At 42.1% G+C, this 25,051-nt stretch overlaps 1 protein-coding gene across 5 annotated transcripts in view; it reads right to left on the bottom strand.

Annotated features, from left to right (window-relative positions):
- LOC133481290 (discs large homolog 1-like protein) overlaps positions 1 to 12,190 on the bottom strand; it is a 128,123-nt gene extending 115,933 nt beyond the window's left edge. The window contains exons 1-4 of one of the 5 annotated variants that reach the window (XM_061780474.1): positions 11,836 to 12,190; positions 9,030 to 9,194; positions 1,763 to 2,591; positions 1,479 to 1,569 (exon numbers count right to left, since the gene is read on the bottom strand). In XM_061780474.1, coding sequence (XP_061636458.1) covers positions 1,479 to 1,569; positions 1,763 to 2,591; positions 9,030 to 9,194; positions 11,836 to 11,854 — 1,104 coding nt within the window. In that variant the 5' untranslated portion in view covers positions 11,855 to 12,190. The remainder of the gene's footprint in view (positions 1 to 1,478; positions 1,570 to 1,762; positions 2,592 to 9,029; positions 9,195 to 11,835) is intronic. The other 4 variants (XM_061780476.1, XM_061780475.1, XM_061780477.1 and 1 more) reach the window with 4 other exon arrangements.
- Between the last annotated feature and the right edge of the window lie 12,861 nt (positions 12,191 to 25,051).

Below are 25,051 nucleotides of genomic sequence, written 5' to 3'. Positions count from 1 at the left end.
AAAACTCTACTATGTAAAGCAAAAGCCATTTATCAACAACACTCAGAAATGCCGCCGGCTTCTCTGGGCCCGAGCTCCTCTAATATGGACTGATGGAAAGTGGAAAAGTGTTCTGTGGTCCGACAAGTCCACATTTCAAATTGTTTTTTAGAAATTGTGGAAGTCGTGTCCTCCGGGCCACAGAGGAAAATAACCATCTGGACTTTTATGGACGCAAAGTTCAAAAGCCACCATCTGTGATGGTATGGGGCTGTGTTAGTGCAAATGGCATGGGTAACTTACACATCTGCGAAGGAACCATTAATGCTGAAAGGTACATACAAGTTTTGGAGAAACACATGCTGTCATCCAAGCAACGTCTTTTTCATGGACGCCCCTGCTTATTGCAGCAAGACAATGCCAAACCACATTCTGCACGTGTTACAACAGCGTGGATTCGTAGTAAAAGAGTGCGGGTACTAGACTGGCCTGCCTGCAGTCCAGACCTGTCTCCCATTGAAAATGTGTGGCGCATTATGAAGCGTAAAATACGACAACGGAGATCCCGGACTGTTGAACAGCTGAAGCTGTACATCAAGCAAGAATGGGAAAGAATTCCACCTAAAAAGCTTCAACAATTAGTGTCCTCAGTTGTTGTTAAAAGAAAAGGTGATGTAACACAGTGGTAAACATGACCCTGTCCCAGCTTTTTTTTTTTAACATGTTGCAGCCATAAAATTCCAAGTTAATGATTACTTGCAAAAACAATAAAGTTTATCATTAAATATCTTGTTTTTGTAGTGTATTCAATTAAATATAGGTTGAACACGATTTGCAAATCATTGTATTCCATTTTTATTTATGTTTAACACAACGTCCCAACTTCATTGGAATTTGGGTTGTAGACAGACAGACAGACAGATAGTGATGGGGTGCACAAACAGTGACTGCACACCTGAGCTGAGTATCATGGGGGTTGGGTGTCTTGCTCAAGGCCACCTCAACCGTATTCAGTATGCAGACTAGCATCACTCTAACAACTTGTCTGCTGCGGGACCCGAACCGTGACCATCCAGTTCCATCCATCCATCCATTTTCTGAGCCGCTTATCCTCACAAGGGTCGCGGGAGTGCTGGAGCCCATCCCAGCCATCATTGGGCAGGAGGCGGGGTACATCCTGAACTGGTTGTCAGCCAATCGCAGGGCACATACAAACAACCATTCGCACTCACATTCACACCTAGGGGCAATGTAGAGACCTGGCAATTAACCTGCCATGCATGTTTTTGAGATGTGGGAGGAAACCGGAGTGCCCGGAGAAAACCCACGCAGGCACGGGGAGAACATGCAAACTCCACACAGGTGGGGCCGGGGATTGAACCCCGGTCCTCAGAACTGTGAGGCAGATGCTCTAACCAGTAGTTCACCGTGCCGCCCATCCAGTTACAAATATCAAAATTACATTCCATTACATCAAAAATAGGAGAGAGATGTCTTACCTTGACCCCGAGGCTTAGAGCAGCTCTGGGACTGGCCGGACCAGGGCTAGAGGGAGACGATATGATTTTCAGTGGCCCGGGGCTGGTTACGCTATAAAGAGTTCAGAGGATGAGGGTGAGTGTAATGTGGAATTGGAAGAAAAGAAAAAAAGAAAAAAAAAAAAAAAAAAGAAAATCACAGCTATTAATGTGTGCAATGTTCACCAAATAAGAATTTATATATAGAGAGTAAGTGTATGTTAAACTGTTTAAATACTTCTATGTAAGTTAACCTTTTTAAATACCTCTTATGGGGTCCTTTGCTTTGTGGCTCTGAAGGACTGGTGGGACTGTGGCTACCAAGTGTAAGTTTTACTTGGCTGGGACTCGTCGGACTTGATTTTGGAGTGTTTTCGCCTGAGCCTTTATCGTCATTCAAAGTCGAAGTGAAGATGGTAGCATCTGTGACTATGTTGGTAGCTGGGCTGGTGTGATTAGTGGTGCTAGGTTGGGTGACTTTGTGAGACACTAAGCCTTGGATGGTACCCAAGACGAGGCTTGAAACAGTCACAAGATCAGCTGGACTGGCAGGACTTGTTTGCTGTTCCGGAGTAGTGGAGGAGAATTCTGAAGATAAAATGGTGTTGGCGGCATCAAGAGGTGCGTTTGTACCATTTTGTGATATCGGATTTTGTGTTATTGATGGAGACTCTGTGCAGGAAGTCACACCACATGTTACTGCAGTTGTGGTTCCAGAGGGGGACGAGGGCTTTGAAATCTCCACTACAGTAGACGTCAAGGCCTCATCCTGGATTGGAGGAGGCGGGGCACGGTACTTGACCTTGGCTGGTTGTGACTGAGAAATACAAGGCTCCGTTGGAGGGGAAGTAGGTTGTTCTGTGGGTGTCGCAGATGGGATTAGAGGAGTTTGGGACTTGATTGACTTTGTTTTTGGAGATATGTATTTAGGCTGGCATGGTCCTCCAGAAACTGGAGTTGGACTAGAGGTAAACTCAGGTGCTGCCATAAATTCTGCTAACAGGCTGTCGGAGGGAGGTGTCACTGTGTCAGCTAAGAGTTTGGTTGAACTTTGGCTGTCAGCAAGGATAGTTAACTCATAGTACTCCTGAATGTCTGCAAGAAAACAAGAAAAGTGTAAACTAAATTTAATACCCAACAACTGTAAGATTTTACAATAAATTAATAACATTTATGGTGCAGATAAATATTCTGTGAGGAAAGGAACAGGTATACCAAAAATTATGATCATACGTATACCAGGTATGTGCAAAGTCCAACCCGCAACACATACTAATATTTAACACACCCACATTAAGCTTTTTCTTATCTATGTTGAACTAAATGTAGCGGCCATGGTGTCACAGGTGTGAAACATAAAATTCACTTGCCTTTGTCCGCAGGCACACACCCTTGGGACTTATTCACTGGGTGTGGGACCACTCACTCATTGTGACAAATAACTTCTGACTATACGAATTTCTTGGGTATCCCCTCACTTAACTCTGGTCCTATACACATTTATCATTTACATAGCCACTCCCACCACACTTCAGTTGTACAGCCAGGTTCACGACCCTTGTCCTGCATGCTTCCCCTCCTGTCCTTGCCCTGTCCTTCCCTCACAGGGTGTCGCACTACTGCCCCATACAACACTCAAATCTAATGCTTCTCCAGCTCAGTGTCTTGCCTGCCATCTGCCAGTGGATTTACAGCTTCCTGTCAGGCAGGACACAACAGTTGAGGCTGGGGGACACCACGTCATCTACACGCACCACCAGCACTGGGGCACCCCAAGGTTGTGTCCTCTCTCCGCTGCTCTTCTCTCGCTACACCAACGAGTGCACCTCAACGCACCCGGCTGTCAAACTCCTGAAGTTTGCAGAAGATACCACAGTCATCGGCCTCATCAAAGGCGGTGACGAGTCTGCGTATTGACAGGAAGTGGAGCGGCTGGAGCTGCAGTGCAGCCGACACAACCTGGAGTTGAACACGCTCAAGACTGTAGAGATTATCGTGGACTTCAGGAGGCATCCTTCCCCATAGCTGCCCCTCACGCTGTCCAACTGCCCTGTGTCAACCGTCGAGACCTTCAAATTCCTGGAAATTACAGTCTCCCAGGACCTTAAGTGGGAGACCAACATCAACTCCATCCTCAAAAAGGCCCACCAGAGGATGTACTTCAAACAATGCAAACTAACACACTGTAGTAGTCTGTACTCTGCACTATTTGCATATCTGTTGTTGACCAATACCGGCCACTCATGTGCTTGAGTAGCATCTGCACCATGTGCACAATTGACATTGTCCCAGATTATCGCACTACTAGTCACTTTAAACTGCATTAATTTCTTGAAGTCTCTGCAGCCTTTGCACAACGGTCATTGCACCGGACTATTCTTCTCTTAGTCATTTCAAACTGCTCCAATTGCTAGAAGACTCTGCATCTTTTTGCACAATTGTCAAATAATAATAATAATAATAATAATAAATTGTACTGGCATTACCACATTACTGGTAACCTTTTATTGCTCAGTGACTGTGTTTTTTGTGTCTTTGTGTCTCAAAAGTATTCTCTGTCAATTGACTGTCAGTTGTCGTACTAGAGCGGCTCCACCTACCGGAGACAAATTCCTTGTGTCTCTTTCACACACTTGGGGAATAAAGATGATTCTGATTCTGATGTATCATTGATCTAGCTATATAATGATTTACTTTCCTTATCTTGTTTTCAGATAGTGTTTTGTCTTTTCCTATATTATTGCGTTATCTTTTCACTCCTTCTCCTTTTTTTTTGTCACCCCCCTCTAAATACCTTGTTCTGTTCGACTGATTCTTGATCCTCAATAAATACCCATCAAAATACAAGCTTAAAAAGTCCACTGTTCGGCATAAAGAGGATACAGATACAGAGCCTCCTTTCTGCTTGACAGCTAAACAGGACAAAAAATAAATAAATAAATAATAAAAAGCAAGAATGTTCAACAAATGTTCTCAACAAAAGTTTATGCAAGAGATGTAGATGGGGGAGGAAAAAAAAAAAGTTCAAAGGCACTTTAAAAACAAACGTCTGACGTGGGTGAATTTTTGCAGTGCTGACAACAAATGGTCAGACTTTTAAAACGCATCACTGTAACAGTATTAATGTACAACACTACAGACAGTATGCTGGCTGCTCTATTCTCATGAGATCCATGGCCCCTGGCCACTCCAACTACTATTTGGTTTGTCATCTACAGTATAACAGAAATCAAAGATCCAGTGTGTTTTAATCATATCAAAGCAGCCACCGCATTATGCTTTTTTTATGAGGCCCTCTCTGGAAACATGGACACATACATGTATGAACAAGTGTTGATATATATTTTTTTAATTCATTTTTTTCCCAATAGTATTGTTATTTTCCTATTCTTAATTTTATATTATTTTTGATAACATAATCACCAGAAGATAAATGACTTTGAAATTGGTCAATATATCAGAATAGTCAAATTCACTTAATCCTGCAAAGATGTACAACAGGTAGATATTTTGAGATCAATTAGTTGTATCACTCACTCGTAATGCACTGGTGTCCTCTAGTGGCGGGTAGATGCTATTCAACTAGAAAAATAAAATACCGGTAGTTTTCCCATCCTTTCCCCATTCCAAAGCAAGGACTGACACTATTCAGTAGTTCTTATCTTATCCTGTTATAAATAAAGTATTCAAATCCCCATTTCTAAAAGAAGCAACAAAAGGCACTATACGTGTACTTTTAAATTGTATTATACTTACAACACAATTACACAAATTTTATTTTCAAGCTATTCCATATAGTACGATTATGTTGTATGCATTACACCACACAAAGCCCGTTTTCCATGCAGTCACAACAATGAGGCAGAATAATAGTGCTGTACCCCTGAGCTGAGTTTGAGGAGGTATCATAAAAGTGAGAGAATTGTGTACAATACATAGCACATAGGCCAATTTGGTGTCAATGTTCTCATGCTAATGTAGCTGCAGATGCACATGCACAGTGAAGTCCAATAACTCCCAGAAGTGCCGGTAGTAAAAAAAAGTAGAACTGCCGTGTCTCTTGTAGTAATGGTATTACTCAAATTCAGGACCGGCCATTATTTTCAATCCACTCAAAATAGTTGTGTATATACATTCTTATTTAACTTATCTTTGCTTACAAACACCATATACAGTATAACACCACAATGGTCTATAAAGCAGAGAAATGTGCGAATAAGAGCTACAGGAAGCATTCAAAGTTGTGATGTCTTGTGTTTTTACCAATGGGCAACAGTCAGAGATGGGATCAAGTCGTTGCTTTGCAAGTCTCAAATAAGTCAATTCTTTGCCCTCAAGTCCGGAGTCAAGTCTCAAGTCAATTCGCAAGTCCTAGACTTTGAGTTTCGAGTCCTTTCGAGGCATTTTACCAACAAAGTAAAAATATATTTTATTATATAGATTAATATTTAATATGTATATATTGCATACTGCATTCACATATTTAATATATTTTGAAATCCATATTTATTTATCAAAACAAATTTGATAAAGTGCATTGAACATTTATAAGAAAACTAGAGAGCTGATCAAAATTTTGCACCTTCAAAGGTAATCATCAAGGGGGGGTTGAGGGGGGCTTAGTTTATTGCCCCTTCAAAACTGATCGATAGTTAGTTAGTTCAGTTAGTCTATGAAAATGCTATGCTATAACTTCCCAGTACTTTTTCCTCATTTTATTTCTGAAGTGACATGAAATAGACCTGTCAAAAATAAGAATTTGCATCCATTAGTGCTGCAGTTAGTAATAGAGTATTCTACTGACAATTGTATCAGAATAATCAAGTATAAGGTTAGAATATATTTTTGCTTGGTTAAATAGCAATTATGAATACACAAGAGAAAATTAGACATGTCACTTAATAATGAACGACCAATTGGTTTCCTCTTTTAAATAATCAACAGTATTTTTATTCAATTCACATTGTACATATAGCAGGAAACTGCTTGTTCTTGTCTACAAACATTTCTAGTGAGGCAATTTCAAACACAAATAAAAATAGATTTCAGTTTAAACGTCATTTCATGTGAGTATCCAAAACATGTCATTAATTTTAAAAAAACAGAACAACTTTGTCATCTTGTTATGAAGGTACAATTTTATCCAACTGTTGTAGGTCAGTCGGAACACTAGGGGGCACTACATAAAAATATTACATCAAAAAGAGGCATAGAAAACGTAGAAATGAATGTAGTTTCATGTCGAACAGATGCTAGCTGTGTGCTGATCGATTGATAAATGAGATGAATTAAAAAAAATAAAAAAAAAAAGAAATACTGTACAGTACAAGACTGATTTTTAAGAACACTACACTGACTAAACCAGACCGTAATGTACAGGAAGCCCAGACAGCACACGGCCGGCCCGCTGTGTAACTATTTGTGTGATCGCTCACAAAGCTAGCTCCTAATGCTAACGAAAACAAGCATACGTGACTGTCAAGCCGCACGATTCCCACAATGCAATGTGGATTTTTTTTTTTTTTTTTTGCAATAATTAATGTCCTTAATGTTACGTTAAATGTCGTTGTCGTTTCTGTGTATGTTAACAGTGGTTCTTGGACTGTATACCTTATTTAGCTGTCACATTTATTGTTGATTCATGTTGTACTGGTTTTTTTTTTAATGAAGCTATTACTGAGGTAGTATTTGTAAGAATGACCTCAATTCCTCTAGAGTGTCTCCAACAGGGTGTTAACTGTTAAAAGATAAGAACTAACTAACTACATAATAGCAACAATGGCGTAGGACACTTGGATCTAATTAATACTCATTAAGACCTTCAGCATTATATTGTCACTTATCATGTTTTTCTGTAGTAGAACAGTAAGTTGCACAATTACTGTAGCTATAGAAAGCGAAAGCTACAAACCATTGGTTTCTCAGTTCTTTGGTCAAAGTAGCAAGTCTTTTCAAGTCAATGGATTCAAGTCCAAGTGAGTGAAGTCACGAGTCATTGCTGTTCAGTTGCAAGTCTTTTATCATATTGTCGAGTCTAAAGTCATCAAATTCATGTGACTCGAGTCCACACTACTGGCAACAGTTTATCCCAGGTCGAACAAAGTACCATAGACTGACTTTTTGCAAGATGTTTACATGACAACAACAAAAAGTTCAAATTTTTTATTACTCTTGTTCTGTAAACATACCTTAAGACTGCTAAATCTTACAAGGAATGTACAGCAGTGATTCTCAACTGATGGGTTGGGACCCATAAGTGGCTCGCGGAACCATTTTGGGTGGATCTCAGTCAGGTACTAGAATACAGTATGAATAGCATAACAATTCAGGCTGTTAAGACTGTTACAATTGCTTGGTCTGCAGCCTTCATGACATAAAAAGAAGACGAACTATTGATGTTTCACTCTCCTAAAAAGAAGCGAGCAGTGCCAAGATACACATTTTTCAATATGCAGTTAGGTTCATCATCAATCTCTTAATAAGGTGCTATGAAAGGGTGGCACGGTGAACGACTGGTTAGCACATCTGCCCCACAGTTCTGAGGACGGGGGTTCAAATCCCGGCCTCGCCTGTGTGGAGTTTGCATGTTCTCCCCGTGCCTGCGTGGGTTTTCTCCGGGTACTCCAGTTTCCTCCCACATGCCAAAAAAAAAACATGCATGGTAGGTTGATTGAAGACTCTCAATTGCCCGTAGGTGTGAATGTGAGTGCGAATGGTTGTTTGTTTATACGTGCCCTGCGATTGGCTGGCGACCAGATCAGGGTGTCCCCCACCTCTCGGCGGAACATAGCTGGGATAGGCTCCCGAATGCCCGCGACCCTAGTGTGGATAAGTGGTGCAGAAGATGGATGGATCTATGGAGGTGCTATGAAAGGCACTTTAAACATGTTAGCACGAGTAGTTATGTTTAAAAACCTTATATTCATTTGTTTTCAAAGTCTGCTTTTTTTAACAAAACATATTATTTATTGTTCCTAACTTCTATAAGTGGGTTACGAGAATAGAAAAATGTGGGTCCCAGGGTGACAACAGTTGAGAACCAATGGTGTATAGTATATATTTGCCACACATTCTCTGTGTGCCCACTTTCCAGAAAAAGGTCTGTAATGTGTCCCCTAAGTGTGACTTTTGGGAGCTATTTTTTCAGCGTACAGCCACGTGACAACAAAACTGAAACTTACACATCATGTATTATATATAACAGGGAAACAAGTGGTGCCAGATAAAGTAAACAGGATTAATGTTCTTCTCCAATGTTAATGTCTGCTCAGAATTACCCTGCATGCCTTATATTAACACTTACACAGGACCGAAAATACCTTACCAACCCCAATGGACTACCATCAAGCTCAAAGAAATAAAGTAACTACCTTACTAAAACAATAGCTTAACAATTAGAGCCACACCTAAACCCAGTGCTGATTAAATTCAACTACATAGCTACATATTTACTGCTACTTGAAGTATTGTATATTGCACTGGGGTTGCAGTGACTTACTTGCTGCCTTGCTAAACAGGTAAAGAAATACTTACCAAGCAGGGCACTAAAGAGCTGGCTTTGGAACACATTGATGACTCTGTCCAGAGACTGTTGCAGTTGGTGATCTTCCTCAACGGGGCCCTGTTTTATCTGGCTCTGGTGCCTCTGATCTAATTTGGCCCGGTACTGCTGGAGGAGCTCTAGGGCTCGTTGAGCATCTGAAAAAAAACACAGACAAATTAAATAAACAAGTTATTTTTCCCTGGCACTATTCATTGAAGGCGGCACGGTGACAGACTGGTTAGAGCGTCTGCCCTCAGTTCTGAGGACCGGGGTTCAATCCCCGGCACGCCTGTGTGGAGTTTGCATGTTCTCAACGTGCCTGCGTGGGTTTTCTCCGGGCACTCCGGTTTCCTCCCACATTCCAAAAACATGCATGGTAGGTTAATCGACAACTCTAAATTGCCCGTAGGTGTGAATGTGAGTGCAAATGGTTGTTTGTTTATATATGTGAGATTGGCTGGCAACCAGTTCAGGGTGTACCACGCCTCCTGCCTGATAATAGCTGGGATAGGCTCCACCACGCCTGCGACCCTAGTGAGGAGAAGCGGCTCAGAAAATGGATGGATGGACTATTCATTGAGGGAAGACAGAATAATAATACATGTGGTTCAGACATGCTAAACTTAGAAACATTTGAGTACCACAGCGTAACCCAATTCAAAATTATAACTTTTTACATCCACCCTGTGGATTAAACCTTTCCAAAGACATTGAATGAATAATCTAAATTATGGTGGCAACAAAAACAATATATCAATATCAATGTACCATTCATTCATTCTTGGTGAATATGTGACACAAGAACAATCAAAACAACTCTAGATAGCAGACTTGAGCCCTGTCAGAAATGTCAAGCCAAATGAAAGCCTGAAATAATAATAATAATAATCTCCCTTAACAAAGATAATAAGGTTCCATGATTTTAGTCAGTAACATGAGTGGGCCAAAAAATAATAAAATAAAAAAGTTGAAATGTGAAGTAATGCATTCATTAAAGAGACGGCAAAACACACGCACACGCACACACACACACACACATTATTTTTACCCAAAGTTCCCCTTTTTTACCCTAAATGCCCTTATGTGTGCCCAAAAGGGCCCTCGGAGCCGACATGAGTGTCCTTGGAGCGGCAAAAGGAGCCCTCATAGGGTGCAAAAAGTGCCCCAAAAGTACTGTGCCCCCCACTTTCAAAGTCGTTCCACCGCCCCTGTTCATTCAGAACTGTAATGATGATTAACATGGTGCTTACCCATCTGCTTCTTGGTCTGAAGTTCAGGGTTCGAATCGTGGCTTAGGCCCACCTGTGTGGAGTTTGCATGTACTCCGCTTGCTTGCATGGGTTTTTTCTGGTTACTACGTCTTTGTCCCGGATTCCAAAAACATTGTTAGGTTAATTGAAGACTAAATAGTCCATACGTGCGAATGTGAGCTCAAATGGTTGGTCGTGTAGATGTGCTCTGCAATTGCCCAGCAGCCAGGGTGTACCCAGCTCTCGCCCAAAAGACAGCTGGGATATGACTTCAGCTCACCTGCCACCCGAATGAGGACAGGCAGTACAGAAAATGGATGAATGGATGGATATAATGCTACACATGCTTTGTTTAATCTTTAGCCTTAAGCTTTTTTTTGCTTGACTCTCTTTGTTGATTGTCTACGAAACTACGACAATGCATTTCAAGTTATTAAAGCCTATCACAGTGTGATGCAACTGCGAGATGCAGTTTGAAGTGAAGTTTAACTTTATACATCACTGGAAACTGCAACCAGAATTATACCTACTTTTGTTATACGAGTACTTCTCTGGTTGACCATTCTGTTTTCTATACCGCTTGTCCTCATTGGAGTCACGGTAGAGCTGGAACCTATCCCAGGTGACTTTGGGCGAGGTGTGGTACACCCTTGACAGTCTTGCCCCGGTCTGATTTTATCATTTTGAAATTGTACAACCATTATTCCCATTTTTACTATGTTTCTTTCCACTATTTTCATTTACAATGTGCTGTAAAATGTTGCTGCACACCACACAGGGATGTAGTCCAACACATACAGGTATGCAACGAGAGACAGACATCAGTGTGATGCAGTACAAAAAACGGTGAGGACAGAAGGGCTACTGCCATCCCAAAAACTGATCATTAAGAGTTTGAAATTGCTCTTATATTGGATGGAACAGTCCATTTGAACTTAATTTTGTGGCCTGTCTTGTGTATGTATAAATACATATAGACAGTATATATGTGGGTTACATGTACAAGTATAAACAATAGGATGATGGCCACAACTGTGGTGATCTACTACCATTCGTTTTTAGAACTGCTTGAAATTTTCGATACGGCTCTTGGATGTCGACTAAATCAAAAATAAACACCAAATCTAAATGGTGGCTCGTCAAGTTCGAGGGCACCGAAAACACGTCAGTAAGTTAATACAGTAGCCTGGCAGGTGCAACTAATGCTGCGTTTGAAGCCCGAAAAAATGTCATTACTGCCACCACCGCTGGCTATCCAACTGTGTCACCGTATTGCAGTCGTGGTAATAAAGTGAAATTGCACGTGTGTGTGTGTGCGCGCGTGTGGGTGGGTGAATTGCACGTATTACTTTGTATGTTAGTAAATAAGCTGGATGAAGTCGGCGTGACTACCACTTCATGTAGCTAAGCGTAACTTCACAACAGCAGCCAGCACATTGATAGTTTAGAGGTAAACTAACTTATTTTAAAACGCGGTCGACATAACCGGCTGAAACAAATCCACGATTTGTAAAAAAAAAAAAAAAGAAACGACCATTTTCGTTACCTTTCTGTCGCACAGGCATGTTGACGTTCCCCGAGGCTGGAGTACAGGTCGATGGCCGTCTGTGTTATTCCAAATGTCAGCCTGCCGCCTCCAAAGCCGGACGCACGCGAGAGTCTCAGTAGCCTGAATGAGTCGAAAGTTCATAGAAGACGAAACACAAACGAGCTCGAAGCGAAGTATTGACATAAACCGGCTAGCGCTTTGAGGACTTTGAGCTCGTTAACTTCTTCGCCTAAACGTCCGCATCTGTTGTCAATTCAATGACTTCTCTTTTTGGTCTCTCAGGTGACTCGAAACTGTCGGACCGGTTTCAAGGAGGCGCAGACGGACGCGCTCTCCCACACACACACACACACACACACACACACACACACACACACACACACACACACACACACACACACACACACACACACACACACACACACACACAAACACGCCTCTCGGCACATACTTTCATCACATCAGATCAAAATACTGTTAAAGCTGGTTTGAGTGGCACTCCTAAGCAGCTTGACGGCATTGTTATGTTATATAGAACTGAAGCAGTGGATAAAAGGCTTTGCATCCACACCCCAATCGATCCTGATAGATTCGCGTTTACAGGAAATATACATGTTAGTTATATTTTATCTCATTATAGTCTCATTATATGGCATGGCTTGCATGCACTCACTGCATAATAAATGAATGGATACAAGTAATTGTTCAGAAATCAGAACTGTCTCTGACTCACCTGCAACCCATGCATCTCATGTCTGAAAGGGTTTGTTTGTACTGTCATGGGATATGGAATGGGGGATTGTTTTGACAGGATTAAAGTTGCACTGTGCAATGCTTGTCCCCCCACCCCTGAGTCTCTATCTATGATGTAACCCTCGTTGCATCTGGCAAGGGGGTGAATTTTCTGTACAGTTTGTCTGCCCGACCGACTCTGACAGGATTACACCGAAACTAGTTACTGGGCCTGATTTTCATGAAATTTGTGGAGGGATTGAGCATGTGCATGGATGTACGTACAATAAAAGGCACATCCCATATTAAATGACGTCTTGGCTCAGTTATTCGTTGATGCATATTTTGGAACATTGACTTTTAAATTGTTGTACATTTACTGTAGTTCTCTTGTATAAATACAGTAATTCTCTGCAGTGTCTTCCCAGCCATTAAGTGTGAAATTACACAACCAAGAATATCTTCTGTTTTATCCCTAGTTCTGAAAATGTGTCTATGAGCAAGCCATTCTGCAGTTCCGCCCACTTACATACCAGTCGGGTTAATTTACAAAATAACTGCCCTAAGACCAAATTCCACCGCCCATAAATTGGCAGGTAGGCTAGCCGAAGCGTTGCCATTTTCAAGTGACATTGACATCAAGGGGTCAGAAAAAGTCACTCAATATAGTGACAAAGTCGTTGGTAGCAGTAAGCCTTAGTTCATACAGCAGGTCAATTCTGATTTTTTTGCATATACGTGACATGTATTTGATTTTATTCATGTCGATGTGAACAGTACAATTCAGATTTTTTCAAATCTGACCCAGACGTGTTTCATATGTGAATATAAATTGGATATGTATCCAATGCGACTGCAGTCTGGATGCTCATGCGACCTATATGTCATCAAAGGGTGACAAATGTCACAATTGGCAAGAAAAGCAATGGCAGACAAAGGAGCAAAAAGCAGTCTGTGGAAAAAAGAAGATGCTTAAGAAGTGATGAATATATTTAAAAAAAACTGTTCGCTCCGGTTGCACAAAACCCTTGCAATTGCCACAAATTCGTCAGGACAAACCTACGCGAGGGATCAGATTTACACACACCAAAATTGTTATGTTTTGCACAAGGGTGACAATTGGATATTAAGTGGTGTGTGATACACTTTTAATCAGGCTTCTTCCAAGTGTGGATAAAAATCAGGACATACACTCTCCTCCAAAAGTACTGGAACTGTGAGGCAAATTCCTTTATTTTTTGCAGTAGACTGAAAAGATTTGGACAAACAAAAGGCATCTTAATATGAACATGAGATAAGAGATCGACATTTCAACTTTTAGTTCCGTATATTTACATCTGGACTGAACACACAGCTTAGAGATAGGATTATTTGTAACAAAACTGTTGCAGGGCATTTACAGAATAACTACCATTTACACTCAGAGACAATGAAAAGTCTTCAACTAATGTACGTAATATGCATGTATTTTGAATGTGGGCGGAAACCGGAGTACGCGGAGAAAACCCACACCAGCACACAGCTGGGCCTGAGTCAAGATTTGAACCCAGACCATCTTAACTGCATCAAGCCTGTGAGCTATTGACATTACCAAATAAGCAAGCTTCTTTTGTGACGCTTTTGCAGGCTTGTATTTCAGCTTTCTTCAGTTGTTTGTTTTGGGAGGTTCTTCCCTTCAGTCTCTTCTTCAGCAGGTGAAATTTACGCTCTAGAGGGTTTAAGTCTAGAGACTGACCTGGCCAATCTAAAACTTTCCACTTCATTCCCCCGGTGAACTTTTTTATTATTTTGACAGTTTGTTTTGTATCATAATCTTGTTCTATGATGAAGGCTCTCCCAATCAGTTTGGTTACAGCTTTTTTTAAATTGGCAGACACAATGTTTCTGTAGACTTTCTGTAGAGTTCATTTTGCTCCTCGCATCATGTTATTCATCATTGAAGATTAATGAGCACTGGGCCATGCAAGTGGAAGGGATGGTATTACCTCTACTGTGTTTTGCAGAATAGCTTGTATGTTTGGGAGCATGAGCACATCCATACTGAGTCCAAAGATGAGGCTTTCCATCACTTTGGTAAAGTTTAATATGTCTCTACAGTTGGCCTGTAACAATTTTTTTTAGGACAATATAGTTTACAAAAAAATGTCATGATAAACAATAATATCGCTGTTACTTTAAGCCCCAGAAATCATGAAAAATAAGGCCCACCCTCGACTGTGTGGTTGGTCTGCTGAAGGCGCTGGAAACGAGCCCTTCACCTGTCAATCAAATACGTACGCTGTAGTCATCTACTAGCTGAATAAAGTGTGCCGCTGGGGTTATGCTTAATAAACAGTTAACTTTACTGCATGTGTTAATTGGGGACTAGCACACAACAACTCGGAGCGAGGCGCTGACGTTTTAAATGACCTCGCCGTAGTGGAAGGAGCGGTTTAGCTCCTTGTTAGTTCACGGGCTAGAGAATATAATAAACAGTTAACTTTCCCTTAAGTGTCTGTTGTGTGCTAAGTGAACACCGTGTCATATCCTATTTTGTTTTCTTGTTTCGTGTGTGGAATTTTCTATTGTGTTGCAGTCCGTGGGTGCAGGTCGGTGGGCGGAGTCCCCCGCGATGCAGCTGCTGGTGATTTGTCATCGGCAGTGTATTTATGTATGGGAGACGCAGAATGAAAATGCTGAGAATTTGTACTTTGCTTGTTGCCATTGCCTTGCCAGCTTTGTTACATTCTTGTGCATTCCCACGTTCATTCCGTCCTGCCAGTAGCTATTTTCATCTGCTGTTTTTCTAGTAAGTACTACTGTGTTTTTCTGTTCTTGTTTCTCTTCCTTCTGTAGGTTAGAGTTTGTTCTCCGAGTTTCCTTCAGTGTTTTCCTTCTGTGGCTCCCGGTCCACCGTCCTTATTTAAGTACCGGTCTGCTAGATGATTTTCACGTTGACCTTCTGGGACGTCACTTCCTGTTTATAGTCTGTTTTTTTTCACCTCAGCATGCTCCCTTTGTTGAATAAAGTCTGTAAAGCTGCATCTTCTGTTGTTTTGGGGTCCAAATATATTGTTTGACGCAGCCGTAACACACCGGTCAGCCGGCATTCCACGAGCCCACTAGCAGCTAATGACACAGCCGTCCAACTCCCTGTGTGAGCTGCGTACTGGCTCACCACAACAATGGCAATTTATTGAGTCTGGAAAAACTATCGTGTCCATTTTATCTATAAAACGATAAGTCGATATAGTAATTATCGTGACAGGCCTAGTCATCAGTCCATAAAACCTTATTCAAGAGTTTCAAGGCTTGTCTCTCTGCTGTGCAGCAATTTTCTTTCTGGCCTTGCTATTCTTAGTCTTTCTAATGAGTAGTTTGCCTTTAGTGTTGTAGCATCTATAAATTTGCTCAGTCTTCGAACAGTGCAGTGTGTGAGAGTCCAATGGTATATGATAGCTTGGCTTGTGCTGAGGACATTGGCGCCCGGCGCAGTGTTCATACTATTTTAACTGATGACACTGTAATAAATTTGCAATTTCCTAAGATATTAAATTAGCGATTGCACATAATTTGGGGGTTTGCTGTGTTCATGTGAGAGTGCAGTGTTATATGATAGCAATATAAGGTATACCAACTTGAACAAAGTGGTTTTTGGAAACTCAAGCAGCATGCTGTTTTTTTATTTATTTATTTATTTATTTATTTTTTAAACTTCCTGAAAAGTTGTCATTTTTGAGGTGGGGGGGATTCCACCCGACAGCGGCAATAAATAAGAGTTAATACTGCCACTTTAGGCGGCACGGTGGGTGACAGGTTAGAGCCTCAGCCTCACAGTTCTGAGGACCGGGGTTCAATCCCTGGCCCCGGCTGTGTGGAGTTTGCATGTTCTCCCCGTGCCTGCGTGGGTTTTCTCCGGGCACTCCGGTTTCCTCCCACATCCCAAAAACATGCATGAATTGGAGACTCTAAATTGCCCGTAGGTGTGAATGTGAGTGCGAATGGTTGTTTGTTTGTATGTGCCCTGCGATTGGCTGGCGATCAGTTCAGGGTCTACCCCACCTCCTGGCTGATGGTAGCTGGGATAGGCTCCAGCACGCCTGCGACTCTAGTGAGGAGAAGCGGCTCAGAAAATGGATGGATGGATGGATGGATGGATGGACTGCCACTTTATAGTATAGTACAATTATTTGTCCACGCGAATGGTTGTCTATATATTCCCTGCGATTGGCTGGCGAGCAATTCAGGCTGTACCCTACCTCTCCCACAGAGTCAGCTGGGATATGCTCCAGCACGCAGTGACCCTAGTGAGGATAAGCAGTACAGAAAAGGGATGGATGGACTGCCAGTTTCATTTTCTTCAGCCAGAAAAATACATACATATGCAGACAGCATATAGCTGTGCATTACACCACCTGATAAGTTTGTTAAATGTAAATTACTAAATTTGAGCCAAAATTCAGTCAACAAGCTTAAAATCAGTTCCTCTGTCTATTGTTTTACCTGATCAAATGGAGTTTATTAGAAACGGGCATTCTTTCTTCAACCAACAGCAATTGTTCAATATTACAGTATGTATACTCCACATGCTACTGGCAGCTCTGAGGTGCGAATCTCACTTAATGCAGAGAAAGTGTTTGATCGGGTGGAGTGGACATATCTCTTCTACACCTGAAATAAATTTGGATTTGGCCCACAATTTATTTTGTGGCTTCAACTTCTGTACTCATCCCCACAAGCCTCATTCGGACTACTTTCCCAACAGTCAACACGCCAAGGCTGCCCTTGAGTCCCCTGTTGTTTGCCCTTGCCATAGAAACCATAATTTCATGCACTCACAAGCCCTAATTTAAAGGGGATAGTCAGATATGGATATGAACATAAACATTTGTTATATGCTCCCAGTATCTATAACTATTATTGAAAACATTCTCATCATTCGGTCACTTATCAGGCTACAAACTAAACCTCAATAAGAGTGAGCTGATGCCACTTAACACGGCTACAAAAACCTTTCCCTTGGATACCCCACCATTTAAAATAGCCAATGGACAATTTACCTACTTCGGTTTACATTTCACAGACAAATTTGAAGCGCTCTTTCAGGCAAATTTAGTTCCCTCTTGACCCGTACTAGAGGATCTAGAATGCTAGTCCATACTTAATACTTAATTTTTCGCTGGTTACAAGGGGGGAGCACGGTGGCCGACTGGATAGAGCGTCAGCCTCAAAGTTCTGAGGACCTGGGTTCAATCCCTGCCTCCACCTGTGTGGAGTTTGCATGTTCTCCCCGTGCCTGCGTGGGTTTTCTCCGGGCACTCTGGTTTCCTCCCACATCCCAAAAACATGCATTAATTGGAGACTCTAAATTGCCCGTAGGTGTGAATGTGAGTGCGAATGGTTGTTTGTTTGTATGTGCCCTGCGATTGGCTGGCAACCAGTTCAGGGTGTACCCCGCCTCCTGCCCGATGACAGCTGGGATAGGCTCCAGCACACCCGCGACCCTAGTGAGGAGAAGCGGCTCAGAAAATGGATGGATGGTTACAAGGGTCAACTCTATTAAGAGGAACACCCTCCCTAAATTTCTTTACCTTTTTCAGTGTCCTTCCATCTTCCTCACTTAGGCCTTTTTTAAGAAGATAGATGCTCTGATATTGCCTTTTGTTTATATTTTGTACATAATGTTGCATTTGAATTACTGAGAAGGACCGTGAAGGGTTAACTTATCATGGTTGCCTTTTACAAATGGTATTGTATATTTGAATGCTAAGGTAATGTCTGTCCTGTCAGTTTTGTATTTCTTGGTGTGTGGTTTCGTTTATTTGGGAGGGTTGTTTTCCTTTTCTCTATATTATTTAGTCATCTAGGCTACTGATTTGGGCGGCACGGTGGCCGACTGGTTAGAGCGTCAGCTTCACAGTTCTGAGGACCTGGGTTCAATCCCCGGCCCCGCCTGTCTGGAGTTTGCATGTTCTCCCCGTGCCTGCGTGGGTTTTCTCTGGGTACTCCGGTTTCCTCCCACATCCCAAAAACATGCATTCATTGGAGACTCTAAATTGCCCGTAGGCATGACTGTGAGTGCGAATGGTTGTTGGTTTCTATGTGCCCTGCGATTGGCTGGCAACCAGTTCAGAGTGTACCCGATGACAGCTGGGATAGGCTCCAGCACGCCCGCGACCCTAGTGAGGAGAAGCGGCTCAGAAAATGGATGGATGGATGGGTACTGAATTGATGTTGTCTATATACAAGGTGTGTTATCTAATTGTATCCTGTAACTGAAAATTGGCATCACGCACACACCCATTCACTGGTTTTACTCTTATTTCTCAGACTGCTGTCAGTCCATTCAGCTCAAATCTTTTAAATCCGATCTTTCCGCAACTACCACAGGATCCACAAGGCTCTGTCCTTGGACCTCTTGTGAAAAAAAAGAAATATTATTTTCCTCAGCTTGGCGGATGGCACCCAGCACTATAGTTCTGTTAAATCAAACTCAATACTTCCTCCCTCCTCCTTTACCTCATGTCTGTCTGAAATCAAATCTTGGTTCACCTAAAATATCTTGAAATAATGGTAAATCTCACTAAAACCGAACTAAAACAACAATATTCACAGTTGACACCTCCATCACAATCGACAGTTCCTCAGTTTCCCATTGCCTGAAGGTAAGAGTCTGGGTATCATCTGTAATAACTCTTGTTTCAGTCCCACATATGTAAATAACATTACCTGGTCATCATACTTTTTACCTCCGCAACATTACATGGCTCTGTCGTCACCTGTGTATGTCCATATGTACATATCCTATTGTATTTTTCTTTCTCTCTGTGACTTTAACCAGTATTGTTTTACCGTTTTCCTTGGGTTCTCTGAAAGGCGCTTCAAATAAAATGCATTATTATTATTGTTTCTTCCTTAGGACAAATGGTAGATGTACTGGCTATGACCAATGATTGTACAATTGCTCTGATTATTTTCCATCTTCTCTCAACTTTATTATTGCTTGTTTTTCACTAAGAGGCAGCTCTCTAGTTTCCAACTTGATTAACCCCCTTACTGTAAATATAAGCTCCACAGGCAAAACCCAAATTTAGCATTGACATTGAGCGCTAGCTATTGTGTGAATATTCAGTGCAATAAGACACCGGGAAATAAAACACACATGTAAGGCAAATGTGACAATACCTTTGCTCACATGAATAATAAGATACAAACACAAGGTGCTATCTTCTAACCTGTGCATTAGATTTAGATGTAAGTGCCTGGAAATGAATGAAATGTTGATTACCAATTCAAAGGTTTTAAGTAGAATGTGGTTGAGGTAAACTATCGTAAAACAGCATCTAACACTAATGGTGTCATGGTCTGTGTTTTGGTTTGGGTTGTGTTTAGTTTTGTTCCATGTTTTCCTGTGTTCCATGTTTGTCGTGTGCTCATTAGGTTGTTGTGTCCACCTGTTCTCGTCTACTTTGTGTTGACCAATCAGCTCTCTCTAGCCACTCGTCTTGTCCAGGTGTTCCTTGTTGTCTCGTCAATTTGTTTGTATTTAGTTCCCTGGTTTCTTTCAGTTCTCGTCGGTTCATTGTCGTTGTCACATGTCTTGTCATGTCATAGTCGCCAGTTGTTTTTGTCATAGTCGCCAGTTGTTTTTGTCATAGTCGCCTGTTGTTTTATCATTGTGATTAAATATTATTATTTTGAGATTCCCGCACTCCTGCCTTGCCTCCCTGCTTCCCTGCAATTGGGTCCACCATGTTCTTGCCTTGCGTTCCTCGCCGTCGCCCTAACCATGTTCATGACAAATGGCTTCGTGGGTGCCGTTGTTTTCATGTCATGTCTCTCTTTTATGACATCCAAACCACACCCATTGTTGTTGCCTATGTTTTTGTGATAGGCCACAAGTATTTGTTTAGTTTGAATCTTGGGAAGAACAATCTGTAAGAATAAATACAGTACTTTTGGAAAGATGCCACACATCTTGAGTAATGAAAGGTTAGGCCCAGGATTATTTGACTGAACTGAACTCATGGGGAAACATGCTCATAAACCAGATTTACTGGGGTTTATTGGAGTAAATGAGTTATGCAATGTTAAAGTTTGATGACAATCTGACTCCTCCATTGAAAAGTATGCTTTTCAAAACGTTTCCCTTTGTTTGCAGTCATTCTGCCAAACACAGCAGTAAATCTACATTGTTGGTGGAATGGGCGCATACTGTACAGTGGACATTATGAAGTGATACACCGATTTACATCCCACTTTGTCACAGGCATACAGTGCTTGCTATTGCAGACAGTTAATGCATGCCGAGTCACTGTTGGTCACACATTATCGTACTGGGTTGTACAGAATGTAGGCTACCATGTCTATGTCTGGTTGTGTGCTGGAGTAACCATAGGAAACTAATACAGACTAACACACACACACGCAGCAGCTGAATGCAGGTCATGGGCATAGGCTCTGGTATTGATATTGATCAGGTCACACTAGCGTATTGACTGCTTCTTTGGGATTTCAGGGCTGACACAGTCACTGTGCACATAAATTTATGCAAGACTGTTTAAGTGGGTTTAGTCAGGGTACAAAAGAAACATTTTGTCCACAGTAGCATGTGAAAGACAGGGAACAAAGGACGCTGCTTTCATCAATGTCTGCGCACCCGTGTGTGTCTATTGTTGATTGTTGGACTCCACAAAGGGATGTCAGTAAAATACCAGAGAATAGTACAGCATATGCAGAACGACAGTTTACTAACGGATACATTAACCAAAAGTTTTGCGTTCTATATTTGTAATGCAGTGTAACCAAATTTGAAAGCACCAACATTTTGGGAAAAAGTGCCTCAATAGTCAAAGAAAATAATCATGAGACCCTTGCATACCACACCAGAGTTCAGTTTAGCTTGTCTTTGTTTTTTTTACTGTTCCAAGGAAGGACCAGTTTCAACAAGGGGTCTTTGAAGAATAATTCACGTATTCTTTTCTTCTCCTAAGACTCTTGTACAGAACGTGCCATAACATAAGGGCACTCACATTCAAAGCGTCTTTGTCCCACTGTTCTGTCCAGTGTGACTAAGTATTTCACCAGACATTGGAGTAAATTGTAAATGTTAGCTTCTACTGCTAGTTACAGGCTTACTAGCTGCTGCTCACTGTCACTTTGTATATTTTTTGTCTTGCATTACATTACTTCCTTTTACACTTATCTGACCGTTGGAAGATAAAATGTGTGAGGCACATATCACAACCTCCTCATTCATCAATAGTGTTTTATTGTTTTCATGTTCTAGTATACAGTGGTTAAATTTGACTCGTATGGTTGTCAATTGAAGAATGTTAAAATGGTTACTTAAAACATTTTTTTCAACAATTAATAAAGGTGGCTGCAGTTTGACCACATAACTAATTATTTCTGTCCATTATTTATAAAGGAAATATTTTAAATCCAAACAAACTGGAGGTTGATCAGTGTCCCTCAACAGATTGCGCTGATGAGATATTGTGGCTGATATGATATTACAAGGTGCCACGGTGAATGACTGGATAGCATATCTGCCTCACAGTTCTGAGGACCCGGGTTCAAATCCGGCCTTCCCTATGTGGAGTTTACATGTTCTCCCCATGCCTGTGTGTGTTTTCTCCGGGTGCGCCGGTTTCCTCTCACATCCCAAAAACATGCATGGTAGGTTAATTGAGGACTCTAAATTGCCCGTCGGTGTGAATGTGAGTGCGAATGGTTGTTTGTTTATATGTACACTGCGATTGGCTGGCAACCAGCTCAGGGTGTACCCTGCCTTTCGCCCGAAGATAGCTGGGATAGGCTCCAGCACGCCCGCGACCCTCGTGAGGATAAGTGGTACGGAAAAGGGATGGATGATATTACAATATGCACCTTGATTCATGTGGACGCAGGACAGTGTACAAAAGTTAAAGTAAGCAGTTAGGGGAAAAAAAAAAGTTTTTATCATATGTTAAAACTCTCTGCACTACAACTCATCGCTCTCCGGACTCATCTATCAGTCCATCCATTCATTTTCTGTACCGCTTATCCTCAGCCTCATCCATCCATCCATCCATTTTCTGAACCGCTTCTCCTCACTAAGGTTGCGGGCGTGCTGGAGCCTATCCCAGCTATCGTCGGGCAGGAGGCGGGGGTACACCCTGAACTGGTTGCCAGCCAATCGCAGGGCACATACAAACAAACAACCATTCACACTCACAGTCACACCTACGGGCAATTTAGAGTCCCCAATTAATCCATGTTTTTGGGATGTGGGAGGAAACTGGAGTGCCCGGAGAAACCCCACGCAGACACTGGGAGAGCATGTAAACTGCACACAGGCGGGGCTGGGGATTGAACCCCGGTCCTCAGAGCTGTGACAGCCTCATCTAATGCCTCTAATTTAATTTTCATCATTAATTTAGAAAGTCTCTGTGACAGAAAGAATTGTCCAATTAGACACTGTACAGACTGAAGGCATGGCCCGGGAGAGTGTCAATCATTTGTTTACGCACATTTACGCCAGAAGGAAGCTCTGGAACAGTGGCGGACTCTGAGTCTTTCGGCTATTCCTCGTTTGCCAATAACTGGGTCTTCTAATACAAGGAAACACAAACAGAGTGAAAAGACCAGAAAGGCTAAACAGAGGGAATGTGATAGAGAAAGAAACAAAACTAGGATACATACTGGCCCTACTATTCGAGAGGTGGCTGACGTCAACTCAGACTCCCTGAGGAACTTGATGGACACGAGCGACGTGGCTTTATTTCTGGGTATATATCACATAGTTTTATTTTTAATTGAAAATAAAATTAAAATAAAACTTTGAACTGATAGCCATCCATCCATCCATCCATTTTCCGAGCCGCTTCTCCTCACTAGGGTCGCGTGCGTGCTGGAGCCTATCCCAGCTGTCATCGGGCAGGAGGCGGGGTACACCCTGAACTGGTTGCCAGCCAATCGCAGGGCACATAGGAACAAACACCCATTCGCACTCACAGTCATGCCTACGGGCAATTTAGAGTCTCCAATTCATGCATGTTTTTGGGATGTGGGAGGAAACCGGAGTGCCCGGAGAAAACCCACGCAGGCACGGGGAGAACATGCAAACTCCACACAGGCGGGGCCAGGGATTGAACCCAGGTCCTCAGAACTGTGAGGCTGACGCTCTAACCAGTCGTCCACCGTGCCGCCTGAACTGATAGCATTGGTGTTATACCGTGTTCCTCTAGGCGCATACGAAGTTAGCATTATCACAAGTCGATAGCCATAGCTGCTATGTCGGAATCAGTTTGTAATCGGTGCTATTAGCAGCATGGAGCAGTACTATATTGTCACTAAATGCAACAGTGTGGGCGCATGCTGGATTTGGAAGGAGGTATTGTAGAACCCCAATTCCAATGAAGTTGGGACGTTGTGTTAAACATAAATAAAAACAGAATACAATGATTTGCAAATCATGTTCTACCTATATTTAATTGGATACACTACAAAGACAAGATATTTAATGTTCAAACTGATAAACTGTATTGTTTTTAGCAAATAATCATTAACTTAGAATTTTATGGCTGCAACACATTCCAAAAAAAGCTGGGACAGGGTCCTGTTTACCACTTTGTTACATCACCTTTTCGTTTAACAACACTCAATAAACGTTTGGGAACTGAGGACACTAATTGTTGAAGCTTTGTAGGTGGAATTCTTTCCCATTCTTGCTTGATGGTGTTCAACAATCCGGGGTCTCCATTGTCGTATTTTAAGCTTCATAATGCGCCACACATTTTCAATGGGAGACAGGTCTGGACTGCAGGCAGGCCAGTCTAGTACCCGCACTCTTTTACTATGAAGCGACACTGTTGTAACACATGCAGAATGTGGTTTGGCATTGTCTTGTTGAAATAATCAGGGGTGTCCATGAAAAAGACGTTGCTTGGATGGCAACATATGTTTCTCCAAAACCTGTATGTACCTTTCAGCATTAATGGTGCCTTCACAGATGTGTAAGTTACCCACGTCATTGGCACTAACACAGCCCCATACCATCACAGATGGTGGCTTTTGAACTTTGCGTCCATAACAGTCCGGAAGGTTCTTTTCCTCTTTGGCCTGGAGGACACGACGTCCACAATTTCCAAAAACAATTTGAAATGTGGACTCGTCGGTCCACAGAACACTTTTCCACTTTGCATCAGTCCATCTTAGATGAGCTCGGGCCCAGAGAAGCCGGTGGCGTTTCTGGGTGTTGTTGATAAATGGATTTTGCTTTGCATTGTAGAGTTTCAAGTTGCGCTTACGGATGTACCTGTCATATACTGCCCTGCAGTTCCATTATTGGAGCCGGTAGGTGCTTTGTGTCCTCTCTCTACCTCCTCCCCTCTCTGTGTTCAGCACCTGTTTTCAATCTGCCTCATCAACACCGGTGTATATAAGCCGCCTGTTCCCAGAAATCCTCGCCTCAGTATTGCAGCCTCTCCTAGCGGTACCACAGCCCACCTTATGTCAA

Source organism: Phyllopteryx taeniolatus, chromosome 7 (genome assembly GCF_024500385.1).
Source record: "Phyllopteryx taeniolatus isolate TA_2022b chromosome 7, UOR_Ptae_1.2, whole genome shotgun sequence".
NCBI lineage: Eukaryota > Metazoa > Chordata > Actinopteri > Syngnathiformes > Syngnathidae > Phyllopteryx > Phyllopteryx taeniolatus.
Note: the sequence above shows the minus strand (reverse complement) of the source record. Positions and strands in the feature narration are given on the sequence as shown.